At 39.3% G+C, this 17321-nt stretch overlaps 1 protein-coding gene across 6 annotated transcripts in view; it reads right to left on the bottom strand.

Moving 5' to 3' along the window:
• LOC126260807 (protein phosphatase 1 regulatory subunit 12A) overlaps positions 1–17321 on the bottom strand; it is a 350453-nt gene that overhangs the window by 273750 nt on the left and 59382 nt on the right. For all 6 annotated transcript variants that reach the window (XM_049958170.1, XM_049958169.1, XM_049958171.1 and 3 more), the window contains exon 2: positions 1840–1970. In XM_049958170.1, the coding sequence (XP_049814127.1) occupies positions 1840–1970 (131 nt within the window). The remainder of the gene's footprint in view (positions 1–1839; positions 1971–17321) is intronic.

The raw sequence follows: 17321 nt of genomic DNA on the forward strand, positions 1-17321 counted from the left end.
ATGTAGTCTTTTGCAAAAGAAAAAAAGGAAAGGATCTCCTATTTTTGGGGACAGAGAGAAACTCTTAATACACTTGTTGGCAACACGTAAGTGAGTGGTTTGCCTCTGTTACCAAACAAGCGTATGCCCACACTTCACTCAGATGCTTAGTCTAGACTTTGTAGCCAATCAAAATGGAGCTCCCACTGAAAGCTACCACCAAGTGCGAACTTCCCACAATTATTTGATTGTTTAACACAAAAAGCATAAAACAAATGAAATTTGCTGCACACTGACAGGTGTATGAACAGGCATGCACAGATGTCAAAAACAGATAGTTTCCAGCTGGTGGTGCTGCAAGTCACAATGCACAATGCAGCCAAGAGCAGTCATCAAGACAGTCATGAAGGTTGAGAACTCTTGAAAGTGCAGCTCATGACCAGAGATGAGGACTGTTGAGCAACGGCAAAAGTATTCCTCAACACAACATTCACCCACACATCACCCATCAAAACCTAGATCTACTATAAAAACTGGTTGGAACATCATCGCCCACCATACAGTCTGGGCTTTGCACTGAGCTACTACTACATGCTCCCAAAGTGTAAGGAACATTTGCCTGGGTAGCAGTTCTGCTCTGAAGCCAAGTTGAAAGACAGGGTTTAACAATTCCTGAAGGCCCTGGTGGCATAAGGTTCAAGAGTGGGATTAAAAACTGGGATGAAAGGATATCAATGATAGGATTTGTTAATAATATTGCCATCCTAACTGAAGGTGAAGAAAAAATGCAGAATCTGGTGGATGGAATGAACAGTCTAATGAGTACAGAATTTGGACAGAGAAAAACCGAAGAAAAATTGAAGTAATGAGAAGTAGCAGTTTGAGACATTAATATTTCTTTTTGTTGACTGTGTTGCACTCAATGCAGTTTGAAAAGATCCTATGGCACTGTGTTACACTCTACGCAGTTTGAAAAGATCCTATGTTCTGGAGAAGACATCTCTGCAACCTCAAAAAATTTAATTTTTTCCCCTTTCTTTTAGAGCAGAAAATTATATTTCTTTTTTGCAACTGATGCACTTATGTCCACAAATGAAGTACAGTAGAACACACCAACAATACAGCACAGCCATGTGTGTATTACAATCACACTGCCTATATAATCTCAGAAAGCCTTCGTGGGTCTTCTTTGTCTACAAAGAAATAGTAAATTAATGTTGTGAGTAAGTTGAGCAGCAGAGGAAGAAGATGCATCGTCCTGGGAATTTGGGATAAGATGCCAGGCAGGTATATTGCAGCCAGCGGCCACTTTTACTTTGTGCTCAATGTTGAAACAATCTCATTATGCACTTCTACAACAGCTGTTATAACAATGCTAGAAACGAAAGATTGAAGGACCCTACATCAGCAATGTTCTGTAAGGTTTCAATTTGCTGTGTCCGCTAATAGTGGCAAAGCCACTGCCATACCAAGGAAATGGTATGTTAACTGAACGGCCTGACAACGAAACAGACCCAAGTTATAACAAACTGATGCTCGAGCAGTAACAGATTGAACACTGTTTAAAATCTTCATTCCTTACTATTTATATCATCTTCATTGACAGGATTTAAAAACTGGAATTTCTATCTGTAACATCCTTTTTGAATCACAGCTACTACAAATTGTTAATCCAAGCTACGTCCACTTTACCCAGTAACACAATGAAGCACTCATCTCAAACAGTTCCAAAAATATCTTGATTTATTTGGTAGGATACACAAATACAAGATAAAGAACTCTTGGATTCACTTACAGTATGAAATATAAACTAATAACATGTTAGTCTTCACAAAATGAACAACACTTTTAATCACCTACTTAGCTATGCTGATGAAGCCACATGAGGCTGTGGCGTGGAGTGGAGTCCAACCTTCATTGTCACCTCTGTTAACATCGGCACCATGCTCTACTAGGAACTCCACCATATCGAGATTGTCATCTATGCAAGCCTGCAACAGAAATATCATCTCTTTCCTCTGGGAAAACTTCTCATGGCCATATCAAAGCAAGCATATGATTTCTCGTGTCATCTTAGTGTAATTCCACAGCTCTTTACTTAACAACAAACATTTCATAACCATATGTGCATCGTATGTGGCACGAACGATTTAAAACGAAATACTGTGATTTCAGAATTCTGTAATATTCTCCTAATCCGACCTCTTTTGACCAATTGTTACCAACTTTAATCATCATAATGGTATTTTTGCAGTGGGCTGTCTAATAATAGTTTTGAAATTATTTAATGAAAGGTTCAGTCAATGTCTTCAATTATCATGTCCTCAATGGTAGATGATGTCACTGCAGCAACAGTAATTATTTTGAGTAAAACAAAAAGGCAGCCACTAGCACCATACTTCAACCTTGAAGCTGTAATGAAATCCAGACCTTTCGCTGCTTACAGGCATTGATAAATATCAACGGGGACAGCTGAAAAACGTGTGCCCACACCGGGACTCGAACCCGGGACCTCCTGCTTGCATGGCAGATGCTTTATCTGACTGAGCCACCGAGGACACACAGGATAGTGCAAATGCCTAGACTTCTCTCTGGCACGCTCCCCATGAGACCCACACTTTCCAACTTTCTGTCCACACGCTCCCTTTGTAGTGCCCCTGCCCACTATACTCATTACTCGCAGTTTTTGTAATTTCATTCTTCAAGAGCTGCACAATCACCAATGGTATCTGTTCTTTCTGGCTTGTCCGAAAGAACAGATACCATCTACATATAGATAAAGCTTACCAGCCAATGAGAGTGTGGATGCACTCACATTGCCCAAACTCTTACGGGAATCAGTCGATTGACTGTCGTTAGTAATGAGTATGGTGGACAGGGGCACTACGAATATATTGTGTGGACAGAAAGTTGGAAAGTGTGGATTTCACGGGGAGTGTGCCAGAGAAGTCCCTGCAGTCGCACTACTGTCTGTGTCCTTGGTGGCTCAGTCGGGTAGAGCGTCTGCCATGTAAGCAGGAGGTTCCAGGTTCGAGTTCCAGACGGGGCGCACATTTTTCAATTGTCCTCAATGATATTTATCAACGAATGTAAGCAGTGAAAGGTCTGGATTTCATTATAATTTCATTCTTCAAGAGCTGCAAGATCACCAATGATATCTGTACAGATACCAGCTTCATATACTTCAACCTATCTTTAATACCACCAGCACAGCGGAATAATGTACTGAACTGAACTTATTGCCCACTATATGGTAAATAACCACGTCCTAAGCAGTGTAATAAAAAAACAACCACCCACAGTGATTTACTAGTAATACCTGGAAAATGCCGAGAAAAAAATTTTAGTTCCCACTATAATTAAAAAGAATTAAGGAAGAACAAATGGAAAAAATGTCAGCATGTGTACCTGTAAGCAGAGCTATGTTTAATGCATATGTAATTTATAGAGAGATCTAAACAAACTATCTCCCACACTTGTATGGAATTATATGTTTCTATGTTGAGCCAATATACAAACTTAAGCTTCTATCAAAGCAGATTATAGTGTGATGAATTCTGAATAAAAAGACAAACCAAATTCTTCACATTTTCAGTTCCTCAGTAGTGGTTAATGTACATGAGAAACTGCGTTAAAATTTTGCAATTTGCCAACTACAGAACCCTTCATATAGCTAATATACGAATACAGGCCTTACAAACGGAAAACCGTTGACTGACAAGGCTCTATGCACTGACAAATCATTTCCATTCCCCATTGAATGCGATGCAAAATTAGACTTTCTTGACTAACATATTTTTTGAGTATCACTAAGCCCCATACAACTGAAAAAATTGTACCCATCACTCTAGTTTGTAATGGTAATGAAAATTATGGGTTTTAGATGCTACAACCTACGAAACTTTATCTTACACAATTCTGGCAAATGTTCTAAGCTCATCTAAGGCACCTACAATGCTGGAGAGAAAAGAAAAGAAAAATCTCTCAACATCAGCCCACATTTGGAAAATATCTCTAGTATAGTAAACTGTTCACTTAGTCTAAGAACTATAGTGCAGGCAAAGAGATATATTCAGTAGGTGTGGATTTCTGGGGAGGGGGGCAGCTAATGTCTTATTCTGTCAACTGCTGAACACATGTTTACAGAGATTTCCGAGTATTATTCATGTAAAAATTGTGTCCATCAGAAATTAAGGTACTACTAAATGAGTCTACAGAATAAAGTGACAACTACAATAATTGACTGGTCAAATGAAGTAAATTACGTTTGTACGTACAATTTGGTCAAAACAGCATTGCAACCAACAGTTTATTGAGTCTAACACTAAGCTAAAGTCATCTTCTATATTTGCTTTTCTTTGCCACGTTTGATCTGCTTGCTGTAATGTGTGCTCTATAGTAATAGAAGAACGTGAACACATTAGTATTGGCATAATGAACAAATATTAGCAATGTTGCTTCCCTATGCTCAAAGTTGCCACTCAAACTTTAACTTGTTCAATCTAGACAAAATTCAAAATTCCTAAAAACAGCAAATGTTAGTTTCACCTAAAATATAGATAAGCAAGAATGAGACAAAAAGGCTAAAGTTTCATATCTAACAATTACAAGCTGGCAAGAAAATTACACATTCTAATTAAAAGAAAGATTAATTCAAATCAAAACAAGTCATTTTAAATTCTGTTAACCTAGTGAAAAAATTAAACCCATACCTATCCAATGTAGTGTTAAATATGTGTCCTTCGTTTCTTTTTCAATTTACCAATTGATGAATGTGCAGATATTGATCTAGAATTATTGTATGGTGAGGAAGTAGCTGGCTTTAGGTTTGCCACTCAGTCATGCTTGGCATAAAATAACTTCCATTTCCAAGATTATCTATATAACCAGTTCCACAACTTAGCTCACTTTCTTAAACCTTTGTAAATCACTTTCAAAACCATCTCACACAAAGAACCTTCAAGTGTACGTACGTACATACATACAGATATATCTAAAAAGAAAGAAAGTGATGAGACTTACCAAACAAAAGCGCTGGCAGGTCGATAGACACACAAACAAACACAAACATGCACACAAAATTCTAGCTTTCGCAACAAACGGTTGCTTCGTCAGGAAACAGGGAAGGAGAGGGAAAGATGAAAGGAAGTGGGTTTTAAGGGAGAGGGTAAGGAGTCATTCCAATCCCGGGAGCGGAAAGACTTACCTTAGGGGGAAAAAAGGACGGGTATACACTCGCGCACACACACACATATCCATCCGCATATACACAGACACAAGCAGACATTTGTAAAGGCAAAGAGTTTTCAATATGCGGATGGATATGTGTGTGTGTGCGAGTGTATACCCGTCCTTTTTTCCCCCTAAGGTAAGCCTTTCCGCTCCCGGGATTGGAATGACTCCTTACCCTCTCCCTTAAAACCCACTTCCTTTCATCTTTCCCTCTCCTTCCCTCTTTCCTGACGAAGCAACCGTTTGTTGCGAAAGCTAGAATTTTGTGTGCATGTTTGTGTGTCTATCGACCTGCCAGCGCTTTTGTTTGGTAAGTCTCATCACTTTCTTTCTTTTTAGATATATTTTTTCCACGTGGAATGTTTCCCTCTGTTATATTCATACATACAGATACATACATTAATCTTTGTTCGATAGATCATGAATACGACACTTCGTAATGATGTGGAACGTGTCACTTTAACATAAGTTTTCTTTACATAAATTAATTAATTAATTAATTTTTTTCAGGTTCTACTTCATATCTAAGAATTCATCTATTGAGTAGAAGAAGTTGTCATTCAGAAGTTCTTTTAATTTGCTTTTAAATGTTGGTTGGTTATCTATCAGACTTTTAATACTATTTGGCAAACGACCAAATAATTGTGGCAGCACAATTCACCCCTTTCTGTGCCAAAGTGAGATTTAATCCAGAATAGTGAATATCATCCGTTCTTCTAGTGTTGTAGCTATGCACTTTGCTGTTATTTTTGAATTGTTGTTGTTGTGGTCTTCAGTCCTGAGACTGGTTTGATGCAGCTCTCCATGCTACTCTATCCTGTGCAAGCTGCTTCATCTTCCAGTACCTACTGCAACCTACATCCTTCTGAATCTGCTTAGTGTATTGATCTCTTGGTCTCCCTCTACGATTTTTACCCTCCACGCTGCCCTCCAATGCTAAATTTGTGATCCCTTGATGCCTCAAAACATGTCCTACCAACCGATCCCTTCTTCTAGTCAAGTTGTGCCACAAACTTCTCTTCTCCCCAATCCTATTCAATACCTCCTCATTAGTTACGTGATCTACCCACCTTATCTTCAGCATTCTTCTGTAGCACCACATTTCGAAAGCTTCTATTCTCTTCTTGTCCAAACTGGTTATCGTCCATGTTTCACTTCCATACATGGCTACACTCCATACAAATACTTTCAGAAACGACTTCCTGACACTTAAATCTATACTCGATGTTAACAAATTTCTCTTCTTCAGAAACGATTTCCTTGCCATAGCCAGTCTACATTTTATATCCTCTCTACTTCGACCATCATCAGTTATTTTACTCCCTAAATAGCAAAACTCCTTTACTACTTTAAGTGTCTCATTTCCTAATCTAATCCCCTCAGCATCACCCGATTTAATTTGACTACATTCCATTATCCTCGTTTTGCTTTTGTTGATGTTCATCTTATATCCTCCTTTCAAGACACTGTCCATTCCGTTCAACTGCTCTTCCAAGTCCTTTGCTGTCTCTGACAGAATTACAATGTCATCGGCGAACCTCAAAGTTTTTACTTCTTCTCCATGAATTTTAATACCTACTCCGAATTTTTCTTTTGTTTCCTTTACTGCTTGCTCAATATACAGATTGAATAACATCGGGGAGAGGCTACAACCCTGTCTCACTCCTTTCCCAACCACTGCTTCCCTTTCATGCCCCTGGACTCTTATAACTGCCATCTGGTTTCTGTACAAATTGTAAATAGCCTTTCGCTCCCTGTATTTTATCCCTGACACCTTCAGAATTTGAAAGAGAGTATTCCAGTTAACGTTGTCAAAAGCTTTCTCTAAGTCTACAAATGCTAGAAACGTAGGTTTGCCTTTTCTTAATCTTTCTTCTAAGATAAGTCGTAAGGTTAGTATTGCCTCACGTGTTCCAACATTTCTACGGAATCCAAACTGATCTTCCCCGAGGTCCGCTTCTACCAGTTTTTCCATTCGTCTGAAAAGAATTCGCGTTAGTATTTTGCAGCTGTGACTTATTAAACTGATAGTTCGGTAATTTTCACATCTGTCAACACCTGCTTTCTTTGGGATTGGAATTATTATATTCTTCTTGAAGTCTGTGGGTATTTCACCTGTCTCATACATCTTGCTCACCAGATGGTAGAGTTTTGTCATCACTGGCTCTCCCAAGGCCATCAGTAGTTCTAATGGAATGTTGTCCACTCCCGGGGCCTTGTTTCGACTCAGGTCTTTCAGTGGTCTGTCAAACTCTTCACGCAGTATCTTATCTCCCATTTCATCTTCATCTACATCCTCTTTCATTTCCATAATACTGTCCTCAAGTACATCGCCCTTGTATAAACTCTCTATATACTCCTTCCACCTTTCTGCCTTCCCTTCTTTGCTTAGAACTGGGTTGCCATCTGAGCTCTTGATATTCATACAAGTGGTTCTCTTCTCTCCAAAGGTCTCTTTAATTTTCCTGTAGGCAGTATCTATCTTACCCCTAGTGAGACAAGCCTCTACATCCTTACATTTGTCCTCTAGCCATCCCTGCTTAGCCATTTTGCACTTCCTGTCGATCTCATTTTTGAGACGTTTGTATTCCCTTTTGCCTGATTCATTTACTGCATTTTTATATTTTCTCCTTTCATCAATTAAATTCAATATTTCTTCTGTTACCCAAGGATTTCTATTAGCCCTCGTCTTTTTACCTACTTGATCCTCTGCTGCCTTCACTACTTCATCCCTCAGAGCTACCCATTCTTCTTCTACTGTATTTCTTTCCCCCATTCCTGTCAATTTTTCCCTTATGCTCTCCCTGAAACTCTGTACAACCTCTGGTTTAGTCAGTTTATCCAGGTCCCATCTCCTTAAATTCCCACCTTTTTGCAGTTTCTTCAGTTTCAATCTGGCAACGGCCTTGCCGCAGTGGCTACACCGGTTCCCGTGAGATCACCGAAGTTAAGCGCTGTCGGGCGTGGCCGGCGCTTGGATGGGTCACCATCCTGCCGCCATGTGCTGTTGCCATTTTTCGGGGTGCACTCAGCCTCGTGATGCCAATTGAGGAGCTACTCGACCGATTAGTAGCGGCTTCGGTCAAAGAATACCGTCCTAACGGTCGGGAGTGCGGTGTGCTGACCACACGCCCCTCCTTATCCGCATCCTCATCGGAAGATGACACGGCGGCCGGACGGTCCCGGAAGGGCCACTTGTGGCCTAAAGACTGAGCTTTTTTTTTTTTTTTTTTCAGTTTCAATCTGCAGTTCATAACCAATAGATTGTGGTCAGAATCCACATCTGCCCCTGGAAATGTCTTACAATTTAAAACCTGGTTCCTAAATCTCTGTCTTACCATTATATAATCTATCTGATACCTATTAGTATCTCCAGGATTCTTCCAGGTATACAACCTTCTTTTATGATTCTTGAACCAAGTGTTAGCTATGATTAAGTTATGCTCTGTGCAAAATTCTACCAGACGGCTTCCTCTTTCATTTCTTCCCCCCAATCCATATTCACCTACTATGTTTCCTTCTCTCCCTTTTCCTACTGACAAATTCCAGTCACCCATGACTATTAAATTTTCGTCTCCCTTCACTACCTGAATAATTTCTTTTATCTCATCATACATTTCATCAATTTCTTCATCATCTGCAGAGCTAGTTGGCATATAAACTTGTACTACTGTAGTAGGCATGGGCTTTGTGTCTATCTTGGCCACAATAATGCATTCACTATGCTGTTTGTAGTAGCTGTTTTGAATTGGGATTGGTTATTAATGACAAGTTTCATAAGTGAATATATGTATTGCAAAGGTACTGTGAATATCCCGAGTTCCTTAAATAAATGTCTGCAAGGTGATCTTGGGTGGGCTCCAGCTATTATTCTGATTACATGCTTTTGTGCAATGAATAATTTCTCTCTTAATGACGAATTGCCCCGAAATATGATGCCATATGAAAGCAGTGAATGAAAATAGGTATAGTAGGCTAATTTACTGATATGTTTATCGCCAAAATTTGCAATAACCCTAATAGCATAAGTAGCTGAACCTAACCGTTTCAGCAGATCATCGGTGTGTTTCTTCTAATTCAATTTCTCATCAATGCACACACCCAGAAATTTTGAGTATTCTACCTTAGCAACAGACTTCTGTTCATAGTCTATATTTATCAATGGTGTTATGCCATTTACTGTACAGAATTGTATAAACTGTGTTTCCTCAAAATTTAGCGAGAGTCCATTTGCAGAGAACCACTTAATAATTTTCTGAAAGACGTTATTTGCAATTTCCTCAGCTGATTCTTGCTTCTTGGGTGTAATTACTATACTTTTATCATCAGCAAAAAGAACTAACTTTGCGTCTTCATGAATATAGAGTGGCACGTCATTAATATATATTAATGAACAATAAGGGACCCAACACATAGCCCTGTGGGACCACAATACTTAAGCTTATCTAGAAGAATTTCATGCTTCACACAGTCAAAAGCTCTCGAGAGATCACAAAATACCCCAATGGGTGATGTTCGGTTATTCATTGCATTTAATATCTGATCAGTGAAAGCATATATAGCATTTTCTGTTGAAAATCCTTTCTGAAAACCAAATTGACATATTGGTAATACTTCATTTTTACAAATATGTGATACTACTCTTGAATACATTACTTTTTCAAGAATTTTGGATAAAGCTGTCAGAAGTGTGATTGGGCAGTAGTAGTTAGCATCAGATCTATCCCCCTTTTTATGCAATGGTTTGACAATAGCATATTTCAGTCTATCGGGAAACATTCTGTTTCAGTGAGCTACTACATATGTGGCTGACAATCCTACTTATATGTTGGGAACAAGCTTTTAGTACTCTGTTGGAAATGTCATCTATTCCATGTGGGCTTATTAAACAGCAGTTCCTTTTCTGTGGATGATGTACTATACAATGTGACGTGGGCTACAAGACAACACATACTTTGAATATTAAACACAATAACAAAATATTAGTTCAACGTGGAGATAGGTGACAAATCTCTGAATTTCTTGAAGCTGTGGACAGATGTCAGTACACAAATAGACTACCTCAGTATCATTACTGATTTGGTATATCATTTAAATAAACTAAAAGTAAAGATAAGTGCAGGGAACACCAACGCACATTCCCACGACACACTTCAACAGAATCTCTAATTCTTAAATGCAAGAGGGGGTGCAATGTCATACTGGAAAGTGGGTTCATACTGCCTGGTTTTTCGTGAATTTGAATCAACACTGAAATAACACCACATTAATGTAATACAGAGAAAACCTAAAGTATATTAAGAGAAATTCTTCCCCAAAATGCCTCATCATCCCCAAACAGAATGCATTGTTTCTAGCTCAAGTCCAACATATCACAAACTATTATGATACATAACATCAGAAGCCAAAGCCCACTGTCTTTCATTTCACTGCTGACTTTGGTTTCTTGGCAGATTTATTGTTCAGTAACCTAAGTACTTTGTCAAAACGTGATGAAGTGAGAGAGCCACGAAAAAGTATCTAGCATAATGACACTGTCATAATAGAGTACTATGAGGGACAGTCAGCAGTCAAAGAAACAAACTGACACAGAAATGAAACAGTTTGTGGGAGGAGTTTTGTACTTTCATGACTTTTGTTGGCATCACTGGGACAAAGTAATAACAGCTGATGGATAAAAACTGTTTTGTTTATAACCCAGGCTGCATTTAAGATGGTGGGTCTGCTTGAAGTTTCCACATTAATAGAACAACATTCAGTGATCCACGATTTTACTGTATGGTGAGAGTAATACAGAGTACGGAAGTTTGCATATGGGTGGAACAGTTCAAAAACGGTCTTTTGGGATGCTCAACAGTGTGTCTATTCACACACTATGATAACCAGTAAAGCCAACAATGAGAGAAAAATGTCAGGGATCTCAAAGAAAAGGCGTGAATTTGCTACAGGGCAATGCTAACGCACATGCCGCCCAGATGCCCCAAGGATCCACTGAAAACATGGGCTGGAAGATACTACCTCATCCCCCCCTACAGTCCTGATTACCTCCCTCGAATTTTCCTTTGTTTGATCCATTGAAGTAGACATTATTTGAGTAAAAGTTCAGTAACAATGAGGGGGTCAAAATTTTGTGGGAGAATGGCTTAAACAAGACAAAGACTTCTTTACATCGGTCATAAAAAGGTATTTCATCGTTGGGATAAAGGTAGAAATATTGGTGGGGATAATGTTGAGAAGTATTAAAAGTCTCACTTTGTAAAAACACAGCTTTTTATACATCAAAGTCTTTAATTACTGACGTATCTCATATATTACTAAAATCGACAATGGTTATGTTGGCGACCGACAGAAGCACTGCAAAGTGCCCGGCTGCTAGGCTAGGGCAGCTCGATATCCCGATCACGCCAGGACCGGCGGCGAACGCGCATATGATCTATTTCGGTTCAGCCTTCAGTGCGTCAAGTGCCCGCACGAGTCGTCCGTCGCCCATGACGTTAGAACTCGCGTTCCTCAGGCCCTCCGGCACACTTTCAAAATTAACTTCTGCAAGGGACCAATTTACAAAAGCAGGTTCAGTAGTAAGTGCTATACAATATATGCCCGACAGCGCGTCATTTACTTGTTTCCAGCAAGAAAAATACGGAAAAAATAACGCGAACTTCCTCCAATGCCTACAATTAATATTTCGTCTTCTTCCTAAAATGTAATTATATCATCTTCATTTATCCCCAACTGAACTGATATCAGCGCTCATTTCCTGATAGCACGAACGTACCGATAACGAAATTTTTACGAACTGCGTGGTTCAAAATTGCTGGCTTTAATGGAACCATATCGTTATTTTTGTATCTTACGTAAGACAACTGCAACCATTTGGCGTACGTATTTTTGTAGCTCTGTCCCGAATTTTTTCAACGGAAATTTCTGACTCCTATTTGTCCCGGATTTAATGATTATCAGATTCGCCGCGAATTATATCTTTAATTGTACTGTTGTATTTTAGTAAAGCTGGCATTTGACAAAGAAATTCTACTCTTGCCAAAGATCGTTGTGCACAACACAAAAAGCTGGTTTCTATAATCATAACTATGTCAAATTTAAAAGTTATATCAGATTCAGTGAACAACTGCAAGAAGAATTTCTATCATTCAACAATAACATCAGTACTTCGGACTCAAAGGCGAAAAATGAGATGCAACACGTGTTTTTCGAGTTTCTCAATAACTCACAGTTCTCCACTTAAAAAGCGACAAACTTGTTATGAGTAGTCTGTGCAGCAGCGTCAAGCTTCTAACCGTATCATTAAAGTAACTCTTTAAATCTGAGAACTTTGTGATCGGGAGGAGAGGTTAGTCGAAACAGTGTTTTTGCATATCACAAATCCAGCAGTCATAGCTTCATCTATGGATTGTCATCTTCAAATTTTTTTCATCTAGTGTTGAATACAAACACGCTTACGAAAGTTCACAGCACTGAAATGCTGTTGGTATGCTAGCACTCCATTATGGAAGGTACCAATGAAGTATAAATTAATGTACTTTTTGTAACAAACGAAAGTAATATTTTGCATGTATTACATTTAATTAGGATCTTTTTTCAGTATCAAAATCTGTAATGTGTCCGAATTTGGCTCTAGAAAATTCGGTCACCTTACTAGAAAAGGAACTCTCCTGGAACGTCCACCTTTAGTGGCAACCAATGTATCTACAGTTTTTTCCGATGCATGACTACTAAGAAAATTTGTCATTGGGTTTGCCCAAAGCAATACTCGTATTATATCTTCCACATATATTACACTAGCATTCTCTCAACGCTGAGCTACAGGAAATCGTACAATAGTTACCGGCCACAGGTAATAAGAGCAAAGGGATATTACAAAGTATACGACGAAATACAGAAACAGGAGTGATTAACGATACGAAGTACTGCAGAATTACTTTCTAATTACATACAAGAGCGTATCTTCTGACTATTTCAGAACTACTTGACAAAAACATGAAACCGAACATTCTAAATTAGTTTTTAAATGTGGATTTATTTTACATACTGAACTAACATGGTTGTTTCCTACTCAATACAACACTCACGTTGGAAAGTGCGTTTTCAATCGACAACCCGTGAAGAACTTTGGCGCGGATGATCGTCGACAAACAAATAGTCTATGCTACTGACCTATCTACTTCCATTCTGAATGGCAGCATAAAAACAGTTAATATTTTTGGTAGAAGTTTTATTAATCATTCTACTCCCAAGTGAAACGGAATACGAAGCTATTTTTGCTTGGCAAAATGACAGGAACTAAGAAACTGAATGAAGTGATCTTTATTGACCTGACATAACCACAGCATTTCCGCTGCTGCCGAAAAGCAATTACCGCACGATACTCCAATTTATCAAAGGGCTGGGGCCTTTTTTGTTTTGACTCCTCTAGTGGCTTGCCTTCTGTATTGCAGCGCGGGAGTACCAAGACAGGACATGCGCCTGCGAACAACACACACGAACAAAACTAGAAGGTCTGGTGTGCTGTGTGGCCTCTATATGAGGAAGTATCAATCGCCTTTCCACTGACAAAGATTCTTGTTTATTTCATATTTGGATCTCCGAAAGAGAACTGCCAAGGGGCACGTGATCATGAAGAAAGAAAAAGAAAAAAAGGTTGAGGAATCAAGGAATGAATACGATTCCACTAGCGATGGAAATGCTGGTAATCTAAATTGGTGGGAAAGCAGATATATTTGAAAATGGAAAAGCAAAGCATTAAACTAGATGTAGTACAGTGAGTGAATAGAAATGAAAAGAAGAAGAAACAGGTCAGACAACAGTGGGCAATATCAACAGCACCGAAAATGGAATGCCGGTCGGAAAGCCGAGCGGTTCTAGGGGCTTCAGTCTGGTACCGCGCAACCGCAACGGTCGCAGGTTCGAATCCTGCCTCGGGCTTGGATGTGTGTGATGTCCGTAGGTTAGTTAGGTTCAAGTAGTTCTAAGTTTTAGGGGACTGATTACTTCAGAAGTTAAGTCCCATAGTGCACAGAGCCATTTGAGCCATTTTTGAAAATGGAATAACGGGAGTACGATTCGCAATGAGAAGAAATATGCGAGAATAAGAAAATAAGTGAGTTACTGTGAACATTTCAACTATAGTATTATTCTCATCAGGATCGAGGCCAAGTCCACGCTAACAACTGTAGTTCATGTATACACGCCATTGTCACAAGCAGCAGATTGCCATACAGAGTAGATGAGGGAAGAGAACAGTTAATTCAGTATGTCAAAGGAGATTCAATGTAATTATCTTGAGGATTCTATAGTTGGGGAAGTAACAGAAAGAGTTGCGGGAGAACACGGTCTCAGTAAAAGCAATGAAACGAGACGGATATTACTAGTTCTGCAATGTATTTCAACTAGTGACAGGAAATACACCGTTCAATAATCAGAAGAGGTATACTTGGAAAATGCCAGAAGATAGATGTAGATATGGCTGAACTACATCATCATGATGGGACGGAGATTACGAAATTAGATTTTGGATTGTAAAGAGTAACTTGTAGCATATATACACTCAGTTCATAATTTATGAAAGCTGAACAGTACGCTTAAGTTCAAAGGAACCGTCAGATAGATAGGCCGTACATATTGCAATAATGAATATCAGAGGCGCAACTGATTACTAATGGATACTTAAAAAGAATAATCACAGAAAATATCAGAAATATATAGGTAGGTACACAAGAGGTAACTGCAAAGAACTTTAACAGAAGAAATGCATCAATTGATCGACGAAAGAAGGAAGTACAAAAATGTCCAAGAAAAGGAAGGAATAGGAATACAAGAGAACTCAGAAATGAAGTCAATAGAAGAGCAAAGAAGTTAAAGCGAAATGGATACAAGATAAATGTAAGAGATCTAAAAACAAAGTTTAGTCGGAGAAACAGTTTCTAAAGCAAGAACAAAGACGTCAACATCAAGAGATCAATTCCTCTGCTGCAAGCACAGGAATGAGTACTTTGAGAGTCTCCACGAAACGGAGAAACTGCTTGCTTTTGTTATAGAATAAGAAATGTATCAGACAACATGCGTTACAGGGGATTCGGTTTTAGACTCAGGAGTTTGCCATGCGAACAAGGGAGGCAGAAGAGACAAATATTCCTTCAGTATTTTTTTAAAGTCACTGACGGTAGCGGCAACTGAGCTACAGGGTGTATCGAAAAGAATCATCCGATTTGGCACATCTATGTTGCTGACACAAATGAACACATGTAATTTATTTTGCTTTTTGATGAACGAGAAATTCAAGAGGTTTTCTTTTCATAGGTGTTCAATATGCCCCTTGTGATGCATGGCAAAGGTCAATGCGGTGATCACATTGTACCAAGACCAATAGAGTGAGTTGAGTTACAGCTTCCACTGCTGCTGTTATGTTGTGTCTCAGTTCATTCATTGTTGCTGGTAACGGAGGCACAAAATTTTTTTATAAACCTACACAAGACAAAAATGGCTCTGAGCACTATGGGACTCAACATCTATGGTCGTAAGTCCCCCTATACAAGACATCACATACAGTCATGTCTGGTGACCTTGGAGGCCAACAACGTAAGGCTGAATATTTGGTCCAGTGCGACCGATATATCGTTCAGTAACCATGCGATTTAAAAATTCCCGCACTTTCAGATGGCAGTATGGTAGTGCCCCATCCTGTTGGTATACGAAGTCATTCGAGTCAGACTCAAACTGTGGGAAAGGGAAGTTCTCAAGTGTATCGAGATATGTGCTTCTCGGCAAAGAAAACTGGACCATACACACCTTTTGCCGTGAAACTGCACAAAACACATTAAATTTTTGAGAATCCCTCTCATGTTGTGCAACTTCGTATAAAACACTATACATTTTTCTCTTTTCAACAGTACAGTATTCAAGCACATATCTCAAATTCAAGCACATATTTCAAATACCCCCCATGAACCATGGACCTTGCCGTTGGTGGGGAGGCTTGCATGCCTCAGTGATACAGATGGCCGTACCATAGGTGCAACCACAACGGAGGGGTATCTGTTGAGAGGCCAGACAAACGTGTGGTTCCTGAAGAGGGGCAGCAGCCTTTTCAGTAGTTGCAGGGGCAACAGTCTGGATGATTGACTGATCTGGCCTTGTAACAATAACCAAAACGGCCTTGCTGTGCTGGAACTGCGAACGGCTGAAAGCAAGGGGAAACTACAGCCGTCATTTTTCCCGAGGGCATGCAGCTTTACTGTATGGTTAAATGATGATGGCGTCTTCTTGAGTAAAATATTCCGGAGGTAAAATTGTCCCCCATTCAGATCTCCGAGCGGGGACTACTCAAGAGGACGTCGTTATCAGGAGACAGAAAACTGGCGTTCTACGGATCGGAGCGTGGAATGTCAGATCCCTTAATCGGGCAGGTAGGTTAGAAAATTTAAAAAGGCAAATGGATAGGTTAAAGTTAGATATAGTGGGAATTAGTGAAGTTCTGTGGCAGGAGGAACAAGACTTTTGGTCAGGTGATTACAGGGTTATAAATACAAAATCAAATAGGGGTAATGCAGGAGTAGGTTTAATAATGAATAAGAAAATAGGAGTGCGGGTAAGCTACTACCAACAGCATAGTGAATGCATTATTGTGGCCAAGATAGACACGGAGCTCATGCCTACTACAGTAGTACAAGTCTATATGCCAACTACCTCTGCAGATGATGAAGAAATTGATGAAATGTATGATGAGATAAAAGAAATTATTCAGGTAGTGAAGGGAGACGAAAATTTAATAGTCATGGGTGACTGGAATTCGAGTGTAGGAAAACGGAGAGAAGGAAACATAGTGGGTGAATATGGATTGGGACTAAGAAATGAAAGAGGAAGCCGTCTGGTAGAATTTTGCACAGAGCATAACTTAATCATAGCTAACACTTGGTTCAAGAATCATAAAAGAAGGTTGTATACATGGAAGAATCCTGGAGATACTAAAAGGTATCAGATAGATTATATAACGGTAAGACAGATTTAGGAACCAGGTTTTAAATTGTAAGACATTTCCAGGGGCAGATGTGGATTCTGACCACAATCTATTGGTTATGAACTGCAGATTGAAACTG

Source organism: Schistocerca nitens, chromosome 5 (genome assembly GCF_023898315.1).
Source record: "Schistocerca nitens isolate TAMUIC-IGC-003100 chromosome 5, iqSchNite1.1, whole genome shotgun sequence".
In the NCBI taxonomy this organism is placed as follows: domain Eukaryota; kingdom Metazoa; phylum Arthropoda; class Insecta; order Orthoptera; family Acrididae; genus Schistocerca; species Schistocerca nitens.